The following is a 14,407-nucleotide window of genomic DNA, read 5'->3' as shown; positions in this document are numbered from 1 at the left end:
TGTGTTTCAGGAACCACTGCAGCCATTGACACGAAACTTTTACAGGACGTTAAACTGTGTGTTCTAAATCTACTGAACTACAATAATTGCATTTCAGCCACTGCTTTCGGAAACACAATATTTTAATTACACAGTTAAAATTTTGTGTACTTTTTTGTACGTTATCGTAAATAATTTTAATTATACATAACATTATGTTCTCCTTTTAGTTCAGTAGACTCAGGATATGTATGGTACTAATCCCTGAAAATTTGAATTACTCGAAGTGGTTTCTGAGATTTAGGGAAAAATGCAACGGAAAATGTAAATTTTCAGGAACGGCTTCTAAAGTTTCAGAAGACTGTAATTCACTTAACATATGTTTAATTTTTTATTTTAAGTCACTCAGAAGCACCCTGCACCATACTGTATATCATCCTCTTGATCTTTTTCCAAGTTTTTTCTTCTTTTCTTCTTTCTGGACTCCTTAGTGGCCAACTGTGCTGCATACTTTGCTTTACCAATGCGAACTTATTCATGCCTTTAAGTTCTCTGATGCAGTTTGCTCCAGGCTTAATTCCCATACGCTGTAGCACTTTCACCTCACCCATGCTGCCATCATTAAAAACAATAACAGCTTCACTGATCCCCCACTTTAGTGTCTTAATACCAACAAAAACGTTTTTTGGTAAGCGAGTCCATATAAGATTATTGAGCGACTCATTGAGATTTTGTGTCTGGCCATGCAGACACTTCTTCAGTAATTCCGGATTTGCCAGGTCTCGGTAAATAGGTTTTATGATATCTATGATTGCTGCTGGGATGGAATGTTTATGGCTGTATGAACTGTTTGAGTACTGGGCATTGCGGTAATATTACACCATGAATCAGGTCTAGGAGGGCAAAGGTGGTGTACTGGTTTTCATCGGTTGACAGTCCGTGGAAGAAGGTAGCCCATACTGCCTGCTTTATTTTCAGCAAATCCTGAGTACTATTTCTAATGGCCATCCCATAATACTGCTGTAGTTCATCAATCATTTTGTCTGTGAGCCTGCCTCTTATGGTTTTACCATCAGAAAGTTTCTTGTCTCTCAAACTGTTTGAATTTCCTCAACGTGGTGCCCATCCTCTTCTGGACATGAACTTTATAACACAGCAATCCATAGCCTTCTATGTAAAAAATTTACCGATTTTATTAGATCTTGAAGTAATGCACATAAAAATTTCAACATTTTAACTGGTGTAGATTATATTTTTTTTAAAAAAATAAAATACTTCCCATGTGAATCCATAAGTGATATACCGCGTAATCAAAAAGTCAGCATAAATTTGAAAACTTAATAAACCACGGAATAATGTAGATAAAGAGGTAAAAATTGACACGCATGCTTTGAATGACATGGGGTTTTATTAGAACAAAAAAAAATTCACAAAATGTCCGACAGATAGCGCTGGACAGCAAAACGTCAGTGACTGCACATGACAATCGTGTGTAAAAGGAGCTGTAATGTGAGAGAGAATCAGATGCGCCAGCAGTCGCAGCATGTTGACGTTACCTGAAAAGGCGCTTTTAGTGAAGCTGTATTATCAGAATGGGGAATGTGCTAGTTCAGCGTTACGTTCCTATCGCCATAGGAAGGGGATTTGAACGGGTAAAGGTCCGTTGACAAATGCAGCTGTGGCGAGAATGATTTCCAAGTTCGAAGCCACGGGTTGTTTAGATGATAGACCCCGTAGTGGCCGACCGAGCACAAGGCGTAATGCTGCTGAGACAGTTCAGGAAGAAATGGACACTGTAGCGGGAACGTCTATGCACGGGGAAACCAGCTCTCGTGCAGTCGCACGTCGCACCGGCATTCCATACACTACTGTTTGGTTGGCACTTAGGCGTACCCTCCGATGCTATCCGTACAAAATCCATCGGCATCATGAACTGTTACCTGGCGATTTAGTGAAGCGGGGGGCATTTGCGCTGTGGGCGTTTCAAAAGATGGCGGAAGATGACGATGTTGAGGACCGACGAAGCTGATTTCACGCTCCGAGGGTCTGTCAACGCCCACAACTACAGAATTTGGGCTACCGAAAATCCTAGAACTGTCGTCGAAACTCCATTGCACGACGAGAACGTCCCGATATGGGTTCGATTTACCACATCTACCGTTATCGGGCTTTTTTTCTTCGAGGAAATGCGTGATTCTGGTTTTGTAACTGCTACCGTGACGGGTGAGAGGTACGCCGATATGTTACAGAATCGCATCATCCCCAGCCTGGCTGATAAACACCTGCTGGAACGTACTATGTTTATGCAGGATGGCGCTCCAACCCATATTGCTAGACGCGTGAAAGATCTCTTGCGCGCGTCGTTTGGTGATTATCGTGTACTCAGCCGCCACTTTCGTCGTGTTTGGCCTCCAGACCTCAGTCCGTGCGATTATTGGCTTTGCGGTTATCTGAAGCCGCAGGCGTATCATGATCGACCGACATCTCTAGGGATGCTGAAAGTCAACATCCAACGCCAATGCCTCACCATAACTCCGGACATGCTTTACAGTGCTGTTCACAACATTATTCCTCGACTACAGCTATTGTTGAGGAATGATGGTGGACATATTGAGCATTTTCTGTAAAGAACATCATCTTTGCTTTGTCTTACTTTGTTATGCTAATTGTTGCTATTCTGATCAGATGAAGCGCCATCTGTCGGACATTTTTTGAACTTTTGTATTTTTTTGGTTCTAATAAAACCCTGTCATTCCAAGCATGTATGTCAATTTGTACCTCTCTGTCTACATTATTCCGTGATTTGTTCAGTTTTCTGACTTTTTGATCACCCGGTATGTACATCATTTTATTCGGAAAATTACATATTTTATAATGAGACAAAAATCCGAAAACGTGAAAAAAAATTTTCCGTTGTAACCCCCCTTAAATATCGCGACGTACCGCAATGCTGTGATGGTGTCATGGATGACAACCAAAGGGGTCCTGGTGTGAAATTAAATGGCACGCCAGACCATCACTCATGGCTTTCGGGCTGTATTGCGGTCGACAGTCCGGTTGGAATCCCACCGCTGGCCGGTGAATCTTCGGCCTGGAATCTCATTGACGAGTACAGTTGTCTTCATTCACAATCCCGCTTCGAAATGAACCCCGATGAGACGCCCCGGACTGCGGTATGATACCAACCTGATTGTTGCTCGGCATACATCCCGACAGCCGGGAGTGATGGTTTGTTGTACCAGTTTATTTCACACCAGGACGCCTTTGGTTGTCATCCGTAGCATCCTCGTAACATATCGGTACTTTTCAGTAGGGTAATGCCCGCCCATACAAGGGCGTTCTTTGGCCAACAAGGTCGGCGAATCTCTCCCCATTTGAGAACGTTTGGAACATGATGGGCAGAACCCTCCGAGCAGCTCGCGATTTTGACGATATAAAGCGCCTATTGGACAGAATTTCACATGATATCCCTCAGGAGGGCTTCCAACAACTGTCTCAATCGTTAGAGAGTGGAATAACTTCTTGCGTAAGGGCCAGAGGTGGACATACACGCTATTAACTTACTCAATTTGTGAAGAACTCTCTTTCGAATAGATCCTACACTTTTTCTGAAATTACACTACTGGCCATTAAAATTGCTGCACCACGAAGATGACGTGCTACAGACGCGACATTTAACCGACAGGAACAAGATGCTGTGATATGCAAATGACTAGCTTTTCAGAGCATTCACACAAGGTTGGCGCCGGTGGCGACACCTACAACGTGCTGACATGAAGGAAGTTCCCAACCGATTTCTCATACACAAACAGCAGTTGACCGGGTTTGCCTGGTGAAACGTTGTGATGCCTCGCGTAAGGAGGAGAAATGTGTACCATCACGTTTCCGACCTTGATAAAGGTCGGATTGCAGCCTGTCGCGATTGCGGTTTATCGTTTCGCGACATTGCTGCTCGCGTTGGTCTAGATCCAATGACTGTTAGCAGAATATGGAATCGGTGGGTTCAGGAGGGTAATACGGAACGCCGTTCTGGATCTCAACGGCCTCGTATCACTAGCAGTCGAGATGACAGGCATCTTGTCCGCATGGCTGTAACGGATCGTACAGCCACGTCCCGATCTCTGAATAAACAGATGGGGACGTTTGGAGGACGACAACCATCTCCACGAACAGTTCGACGACGTTTGCAGCAGCATGGACTATCAGCTCGGAGACCGTGGCTGCGGTTACACTTGACGCTGCATCACAGAGAGGAACACCTGCGATGGTGTACTCAACGACGATCTGGGTGCACGAATGGCAAAACGTCATTTTTTCGGATGAGTCCAGGTTCTGTTTACAGCATCGCCATGGTCGCATCCGTGTTTGGCGAAATCGCGGTGAACGCACACTGGAAGCGTGTATTCGTCATCGCCATACTGGCGTATCACCCGGCGTGATGGTATGGGGTGCCATTGGTTACACGTCTCGGTCACCTCTTGTTCGCATTGACGGCACTTTGAACAGTAGACGTTACATTTCAGATGTGTTACGACCCGCGGCTCTACCCTTCATTCGATCCCTGCGAAACCCTACAATTCAGCAGGATAATGCACGACCGCATGTTGGATGTCCTGTACGGGCCTTTCTGGATACAGAAAATGAACGACTGCTGCCCTGGCCAGCTCATTCTCGAGATCTCTCACCAATTGAAAACGTCTGGTCAATGGTGGCCGAGCAACTGGCTCGTCACAATACGCCAGTCACTACTCATGCTGAACTGTGGTATCGTGTTGAAGCTGCATGGGCAGCTGTACCTGTACACGCCATCCAAGTTCTGTTTGACCCAATGCCCAGGCGTATTAAGGCCGTTATTACGGCCAGAGATGGTTGTTCTGGGTATTGATTTCTCAGGATCTATGCACCCAAACTGCGTGAAAATGTAATTACATGTCAGTTCTAGTATAATATATTTGTCCAATGAGTAGCCGTTTATCATCTGCATTTCTTCTTGGTGTAGCAATTTTAATGGGCAGTAGTGTGTAATCGTTTGCCTGTCTGTACATGTAGACAAGATCTGCCGATTTACGTCCCATTCGGATAATTTTATCGTGGTGCGTCTTTTTTTTTTTTTGTCTTAGAGGCTGTACAGGGGATAGGCAAAATAATGTGAACAGTGGTAGCAGTGGGATGGTTGTGTTTGATGGTCAACAGCGCAGGCAAGGCTCGTGTCGCGCTGGACTGTGCGTGTTCAGTGCGGACTAGGCATCAGTGCAGACTGTTTACGAGTAGTGCACACTTCGTATTGGCATTTAGAGCCCGAGGTCGACGTACAATGAAAGACCTAACAGAGTTCCAAAGAGGGCAGATTGTGAGGGCCGGATCAGCTGGAGCATCAGTAATCACGACAGCCAACTTATTGAATGTTTCCAGAGAATCTGTTTCAACAGTCATGACAGTCTACACAAAACATGGAAAGACATCATCGTCTAAACTTAATAGCGGACGCACATCAAAGCTAAATGACAGAGATCGTCTTTCGCTAACACGAATTGTGTCAAAACAACACGAAACCCAATAGCCATCTTCGAGACCCCGTATCTATTGACTCTTTCTGCTGATAACTCCATAAGGCGAATATTCGTGGACGGGCTGCTATACCGAAACCATTAGCGACGACAACCAACGCAGAGAAGCGTAAAACGTGGTGTCGGGGGCATAAATCCTGGACGGCTGATCAGCGGAAACACGACATGTGGTACGAAAAGTCAACGTTTTCGTTATTGCCAACATCGGGCCGAGTTTACGCCTGGAGAACGCCAAAAGAAACCAACAGTCCTGATTGCTTGATTGCAACGGTTAAGCATCGAGGTGGAAGTGTGATGGTATTCTGCAAGTTCCATCATTACACTCAAAGGCCGTGTTACAGCCACCGATTATGTGAACATTTTAAGTGATGATGTTTGGTTTGTGGGGCGCTCAACGTCTCGGTCATCAGCGCCCCTACAAAGTCCCATCTTTTCACAGTCCAATTTTCTTCAAAAAAATGGCTCTGAGCACTACGGCACTTAACTTCTGAGGTCATCAGTCCCCTAGAACTTAGAACTACTTAAACCTAACTAACCTAAGGACATCACACACATCCATGCCCGAGGCTGGATTCGAACCTGCGACCGTAGCGGTCGCGCGGTTCCAGACTGTAGCGCCTAGAACCGCTCGGCCACCTCGGACGGCCAATTTTCTTCATAGTCTAATCTAGCCACTGTCACGAATGATGAGTATGATGATGAAATGATGAGGACAACACAAACACACTGTTCCCAGGCAGAGAAAATCCCCAACCCGGCCGGGAATCGAAAGCGGAACTCTGTGATCCAGAGGTAGCATCGCTAGCCACTAGCCCATGAGATGTGCGCAAAATTTTATGTGATCAGATGCATCCCAAGATTCAAATGTTGTTCCCCAACAGTGACGCCATATTTGAGGACGATATTTTTGTTCCCCAACAATAATGCCATATTTCAGGACGATAACACACCCATTTACACAGCCAGGACAGCACAGTCGTGATATGAGAAGCATGCTACTGAACTGCAGCGTTTTCCCTGGCCAGTGCAGTCCCCAGCATTTTCAAACCCTTGTGGACAGTATTGGAGCGCAGCAAATTTCCGCCTCTCTAGTCAGTAGAGAAGTCAGAAGAGGTTCTGATCGAAGAGTGGCATAACATTCCACTATATACACAATCATCGTATGCTAGTATTACAAGAAGAATCACAGCTGAATTACGGGCAAATGGACGTCCAACCGCTTATCGATAAACCATCGCCGGGCGGAGTGGTTCAAATGGTTCAAATGGCTCTCAGCACTATGCGACTTAACTTCTGAGGTCATCAGTCCCCTAGATCTTAGAACTACTTAAACCTAACTAACCTGAGGACATTACACACATCCATACCCGAGGCAGGATTCGAACCTGCGACCGTAGCAGTCGCGCGGTTCCAGACTGTAGTACGCCACGCAACCACTCTACAGAAATGCACCATTTTTAAAGCTATTGAGTATCGCAGAAAATACCGAATTTCGTTAAAACCTTAAAATTAAGTTTTTTACGATAATTTACCATCCACAGAGTAACACCTCCATCAATAAGAGTATTTTACAAACTGTGAAGCGTTTGAAACTTCCTGGCAGATTAAAACTGGGTGCCAGACCGAGACTCGAACTCGGGACCTTTGCCTTTCGCGGGCAAGTGCTCTACCAACTAAGCTACCCAAGCACGACTCACGGCCCGTCCTCACAGCTTTACTTCCGCCAGTACCTCGTCTCCTGCCTTCCAAACTTTACAGAAGCTCTCCTGCGAACCATCTGCCAGGAAGTTTCACATCAGCGCACACTCCGCTGCAGAGTGAAAATCTCATTCTGGAAACATCCCCCAGGCTGTGGCTAAGCCATGTCTCCGCAATATCCTTTCTTTCAGGAGTGCTAGTTCTGCAGGGTTCGCAGGAGAGCTTCTGTGAAGTTTGGAAGGTAGGAGACGAGGTACTGGCGGAAGTAAAGCTGTGAGGAGGGGCCGTGCGTCATACTTGGGTAGAGCACTTGCCCGCGAAAGGCAAAGGTCCCGAATTCGAGCCTCGGTCCGGCACACAGTTTTAATCTGCCAGGAAGTTTCATATCACCGCACACTCCGCTGCAGAGTGAAAATCTCATTCTGTGAAGCATTTGTTTGCAATGTCAAAAGGTTTCTCTAGTCTACAGGGGCTACTAGTTAAGTTATCCGAGGGTTGGAACGTTAATAGGGGCAACTATTCATTTACAACTCGTACAAAATTGATACGTGTTTCAAAATAGTCACCAGCATTGTGTATAATCCGTTTCCAGCGATGTAGAATTCGTAGCACACTCTTGGCAGTGCCAGTTGTGTTGACAGTTCGAGCGGCGCGGTCTATTATATAATGATGGTAAAAAACATAATTTTAACGTTTTAAAGAAATTCGGTATTTTCTGCGATACTCAATAGCATTAAAAAAGGTGCATATCTGTAGAGTGGTTGCGTGGCGTACTACAGTCTGGAACCGCGCGACTGCTACGGCGGCAGGTTGGAATTCTGCCTCGGGCATGGATGTGTGTGATGTCCTTAGGTTAGTCAGGTTTAGGTAGTTCTAAGTTCTAGGGGACTTATGACCTCAGCAGTTGAGTCCTATAGTGCTCAGAGCCATTTGAACCATTTGATCGCCGGCCGGTGTGGCCGTGCGGTTCTAGGCGTTTCAGTCTGGAACCGCGTGACGGCTTCGGTCGCAGGTTCGAATCCTGCCTCGGACGTGGATGTGTGTGATGTTCTTAGGGTAGCTAGGTTTAAGTAGTTCTAAGTTGTAGGGAACTGATGACCACAGATGTTAAGTCCCATAGTGATCAGAGCCATTTGAACCATTTGATAAACCATTCCCAAGTAAAAACAGGTGTTCACATTATTTTGGTTATCCTCTGTATGTGCAAAACAAACATGTTTTTCAGGCCACTGAAGACGGCTCGTAAGGTAAAAAGAAGCTAAACGTGTATAGCAGGAAATAAACAGTCTTTTATTGATCGCATAGATTGATTACATGCCTATTGTCAGAGTAGCAGCTAAGGACGACGGCTGCCGAGTCACGCTTTCTCTGAGTAGCGCCGTTGCACACGGTGCACGGTCGGTGTTTTCGGAGACGGCAGCCGGGCGGTCGCCTCTGCAAATAATACATGACGCGGCCGAGTGGTGCGGCGAAGTGAGGTTATCGGCTGGAGGCGATGCGGCCCGTCTGCATGGTGGGGTAGATACGGGCGCGGCGCGACAGATACGGGCCAGTGGGACCCGAGATGTGGTTCATCGCGCTGCTGCTACTGACCGCCTCCGCAGCCGGCGGCCGCGTGTCGACGGCCGCGTCGTCGGCGCCGACCACCGCAGCCGCGGCCGCGGTCGAGGCCACCACCTCGGTGCCTTCGCGGTCCGCGAGGGCGTCCGCTCGAGTAGAGACGGTGAGTGACCATCTGGACCTTCCCTCATCTACATCTACATGATTACTCTGCAATTCACATTTAAGTGCTTGGCAGAGGGTTCATCGAACCACAATCATACTATCTCTCTACCATTCCACTCCCGAACAGCGCGCGGGAAAAACGAACACCTAAACCTTTCTGTTCGAGCTCTGATTTCTCTTATTTTATTTTGATCATCATTCCTACCTATGTAGGTTGGGCTCAACAAAATATTTTCGCATTCGGAAGAGAAAGTTGGTGACTGAAAATTCGTAAATAGATCTTGCCGCGACGAGAAACGTCTTTGCTTTAATGACTTCCATCCCAACTCGCGTATCATATCTGCCACACTCTCTCCCCTATTACGTGATAATACAAAACGAGCTGCCCTTTTTTGCACCCTTTCGATGTCCTCCGTCAATTCCACCTGGTAAGGATCCCACACCGCGCAGCAATATTCTAACAGAGGACGAACGAGTGTAGTGTAAGCTGTCTCTTTAGTGGACTTGTTGCATCTTCTAAGTGTCCTGCCGATGAAATGCAACCTTTGGCTCGCCTTCCCCACAATGTTATCTATATGGTCTTTACAACTGAAGTTGTTCGTAATTTTAACACCCAGGTACTTAGTTGAATTGAAAGCCTTGAGAATTGTACTATTTATCGAGTAATCGAATTCCTACGGATTTCTTTTGGAACTCGTGTGGTTCACCTCACACTTTTCGTTATTTAGCGTCAACTGCCACCTACCACACCATACAGCAATCTTTTCTAAATCGCTTTGCAACTGATACTGGTCTTCGGATGACCTTACTAGACGGTAAATTACAGCATCATCTGCGAACAACCTAAGAGAACTGCTCAGATTGTCACCCAGGTCATTTATATAGATCAGGAACAGCAGAGGTCCCAGGACGCTTCCCTGGGGAACACCTGTTATAACTTCAATTTTACTCGATGATTTCCCGTCTATTACTACGAACTGCGTCCTTCCTGACAGGAAATCACGAATCCAGTCGCACAACTGAGACGATACCCCATAGGCCCGCAGCTTGATTAGAAATCGCTTGTGAGGAACGGTGTCAAAAGCTTTCCGGAAATCCAGAAATACGGAATCAACTTGAGATCCCCTGTCAGAAGCTCTCCTGCGAACCTTGCAGAACTAACACTCCTGAAAGAAAATATATTGCGGAGACATGGCTTAACCACAGCCTAGGGGGTGTTTTCAGAATGAGATTTCCACTCTGCAGCGGAGTGTGCGCTGATATGAAACTTCCTGGCAGATTAAAACTGTGTGCCAGACCGAGACTCGAACTCGGGACCTTTGTCTTTTGCGGGCAAGTGCTCTACCAAGAGAGCTTCTGCAAAGTTTGAAAGGTAGGAGGCGAGGTACTGGCAGAAGTAAAGCTGTGAGGACGGGGCGTGAGTCGTGCTTGGGTACCTCAGTTGGTAGAGCACTTGCCCGCGAAAGGCAAAGGTCCCGATTTCGAGTCTCGATCCGGCACACAGTTTTAATCTGCCAGGAACTTTCATATCAGCGCACACTCCGCTGTAGAGTGAAAATTTCATTCTAGGGTTTGACTTTCTGACGGCGACGAAGTTCAAAAATTGAGATTGGGGATTTAAGGGGGGTAGGACATCAAACGTGACGACTTGGAGCAGGAGAGGCACCACAGCACATTTTAATTTCCACTGTCTATACTTTTACAAATAAATTAATAAAACTTTGTCAGAATGACCAGGAAGGGTTCAGAATCCACACTCATAGCAGTGGAACTTCGAAAACATAACGAAGCAATTTTTTTTTTACTTACTAATGGCAGCATTTGTTGCTATAGGTCCACTTTTCTTCATAAGTGAGGGAGATGATTCGATGAATTTTGCACAGCATACAAACCATACTTAAAGGTGTGTGAAACTCTAGAATTTTCGAGATCTATTAAAAACTGTGATAAAAATTGAAGCAGTTAACTAGAAAATTTGTGTTTTTTCTAAACATGAAGTTTAAAATACAACAGATCATTCGTTTTTCATAAATTAAATAAATTCTAGAGTTTCATACATCTGGAAGTATGGTATGTATGCTGTGCAAAATTCATCGAAGAATCTCTCTAACTTATGAAGAAAAGTGTACCTATAGCAACAAATGCAGCCATTAGCAAGTGAAATAACGATGAAATTTCACACGTAAAAAAAGTTACTTTGTTATGTTTTCGAACTTCCATTGCAATGACCGTGAATCCTGAATCCTTCCTGGTGATGCTGACAAAGGTTTATGAATTTATTTGGAAATTAAAATGTCCTGTGATGCCTCTCCTGCTCCAAGTCGGCCCCTTTGACGTCCTACCCCCTAAGTCGGCTACGCCATTTTCGATGTAATCAACCTGGCATCGCCGGCCACGGTGGCCGAGCGGTTCTAGGCGCTTCAGCCCGGAGCCGAGCGACTGGTACGGTCGCAGGTTCGAATCCTGCCTCGGGCATGGATGTGTGTGTTGTCCTTAGGTTAGTTAGGTTTAAGTAGTTCTAAGTTCTTGGGGACTGATGACCTCAGATGTTAAGTCCCATAGTGCTCAGAGCCATTTGAACCATTTCTGAACCAACCTGGCATCTGCCTGTAGCGATTTAGGTAAACCACGGAAAACCTAACTGTGGATGGCTGGACAATGTATTGATGATGATGTTTAGTTTGGGGGGCGCTCAACTGCGGAATCATCAGCGCTCGCACAAAGTCCCAATTTTTACACAGTCCAGTCTAGCAACTGTCACGAATGACGATGATGATGATGATGAAATGAGGAGGACAACACAAACACCCAGTCCCCGGGCAGAGAAAATCCCCAATCCGGCCGGGAACCGAACCTGGGGCCCCGTAATCCAGAGGCAGCAACGCTAGCCACCAGACCACGAGCTGCTGACAAAATTTATTGAACCGCTGATCTCCAGAATTCACGTCCAGTGTATTACCACTTCGTTCAGCGTACGACCTTGACCCCAGGGCTCTAACGACATTGTCGTCGATGGATGATTAAACCCTGATCTTTGTAAAGACTCCCGTTTACGATCAAACTTGTTGCTCAAATTCGCTCTTATCTATCCACGGATATGCCAACCAAGCCCGTAGATGATCCAACAAGTTTTTCAGTTTAACCTCGCTTCTGAAGCAGAGGCTGCTTGTACGCTGTATTTCGACACTTGTGGCTACGAATGCAGATAAAACATTTCTGGCACTGACTCCGGCACAGTCTTTATAGAAAAAGAAGAAGAAAACAATCGCTGGTGAAGGAAATGTCTTAAATGAGTGAGAAATATGCACTGAAAACCTGTTAAAGGCAATGTTACACTCGAAACATGATGATCAAGTGAACTTTCTCCAAATAGACAGTGAAGCTCTTAATAACTTGTTTAGAGCCACTTCACCCTCGCACTGGAAGAAATGATGCAAGTATGCGAACAGTTATACTCTTGTACTTGGTCCTCTAATGTCGGTCGGTTAGTTGAAAAACATCATCGTGGGAGCATATACCCTACATCGTCCATTGAAGAAGTGGAGGGCTTACATATGTTTTATTTTAACGCACTCCCGCTTGTATCTTATCTGCAGAATAATGACGCCCTTTTTAACCTCTTTCTGCGTGATACCAGGTATATCGCAGGAAAAGACGCGACACCTCGACTATTTGGCAACTGCTAGTGCAGTTTTATTTTTACCCTTGATCGTAATTTCCATAGTTGTGCAAGCTGACGATAGGTTGTAATAAAACTTTTTTTCACCAAACATATGCGACTAATCATCAACACAAACAACATTTGCAACTTGTCAAATTATCCATCAGCCGAAATTCCTCTCAAATATGACAAACATGTACTGTATTTGGTTAACAGTACCGTTATTTATTTATTTGGAGTCGTAAGTTTTGTGACTAGTTATACGAGGTCCGCCATGAATTCCTTTCCTGTGCCAACCTATTCATCTCACAGTAGCATCCTACCTCCCCAGTTATCTGCTGGATCTATTCCAATCTCCGTATTCCTCTACAGCTTTTACCCTCTACAGCTCCCTCTAGCACCACGGATGTTATTCCGGTTATCTTAACACATATCCTATCAACCTATCCATTCTTCTTGTCAGTGTTTTCCATATTTTCCTTCCGTCGCAGATTCTGCGAAGAACCTCCTCATTCCTTACCTTATCAGTGCACCTAATTTTCAACATTCTTCCGTAGCCTCACAAGTCAAAAGCTTCGATTCTCTTCTGTTCCGGTTTACCCATAGTCCGTGTTTTGCTACTATACAATGCTGTGCTCCGAATAAATATTCGCAGAAATTTCTTCCTCAAATTAAGGCCTATGTTTCTTACTAGTACATTTCTCTTGGCCAGGAATGCCCTTTTAGACAATGCTAGTCTACGTTCTACATCCTCCTTGCTCCGTCCGTCATGAGTTATTTTACTACCTGATAGTAGAATTTCTTAAGTTCGTTTGCTTCGTGATCACCGATTCTGATGTTAAGTTTCTCGCTTTTTCATTTCTGCTACTTCTCGTTACTTTCGTCTTTCTTCTGTTTACTCTCTGTCCATGTTCTGTAGTCAGTTGAGTCTTCATTCATTCTACAGACCCTGTAATTCCTTCACTTTCTCCGAGGACAGCAATTTCATTGGCAATTCTCATAATTGCATCCTTTCATCTAGAATTTTAATTTCACTCTTGAGCATTTATTTTCGTCGTTGTTTCCTCGATGTATAGATTCAACAGTAGGTACGACGGACTATATCCCTGCCTTACACCGTTTTTGACCGTTCTTCGTCTTCCTCTTGGTTTTTGTACATATTGTAATTACCCATCTTTTCCTATAGCTTAACCCTGTTTTTTTCTCAGAATTCTGAACATTATCCGCTATTTGACATTGCAGAACGCCTTTTCCAAGTCGACAAATCCTATGAACATATCTTCATTTTTCTTCAGTCTTGCAACCGCAACGTCAGAACTCACTCAGTGGTGCATTTACTTTTCCTAAAGCCAATCGTCATCCAACAGATCCTCAATTTTATTTCCGTTCTTCTGTATGTTGTTCATCTCAGCCACTTGGATCATGGGATGCTTATCAGATTGTGCGATACTTCTCGCACTTGTCGGCTCTTGTTATCTTCGGAATTGTGTGGATTATGTTTCTTCGAAAGTCTGATGGTATATCGCCAGTCTCTGGATAAAGTCATATCTAAACTAAACAATATAGAAAGTTTACTTAGTAATTCAATCACTGTAGTCCAGTGACATAATTCTGGCCGGTGAGAAATTCCATTTGGGGCGCAATCTTAGGTCCACTATTGTTCATCACATATGCAAATGACCTTCATCTAATATGCGACAAGCATAGTTCTTTTGCAAATAATACTAGTATAGCTGTAATCAGGCATACATACAAAACCAAGAAAATAGTAAAAAAG

General features: G+C 44.9%; 1 protein-coding gene across 1 annotated transcript in view; it reads left to right on the top strand.

Moving 5' to 3' along the window:
* The first annotated feature begins 8,774 nt into the window (after positions 1-8,774).
* Positions 8,775-14,407, top strand: part of LOC124716694 — a 213,812-nt gene continuing 208,179 nt past the window's right edge. The window contains exon 1 of the mRNA XM_047243235.1: positions 8,775-8,967. Within this exon, the coding sequence (XP_047099191.1) occupies positions 8,809-8,967 (159 nt within the window). The 5' untranslated portion in view covers positions 8,775-8,808. The remainder of the gene's footprint in view (positions 8,968-14,407) is intronic.

The sequence above is a fragment of the Schistocerca piceifrons genome, chromosome 9 (assembly GCF_021461385.2).
Source record: "Schistocerca piceifrons isolate TAMUIC-IGC-003096 chromosome 9, iqSchPice1.1, whole genome shotgun sequence".
NCBI classification, from domain to species: Eukaryota; Metazoa; Arthropoda; class Insecta; order Orthoptera; family Acrididae; genus Schistocerca; species Schistocerca piceifrons.
Note: the sequence above shows the minus strand (reverse complement) of the source record. Positions and strands in the feature narration are given on the sequence as shown.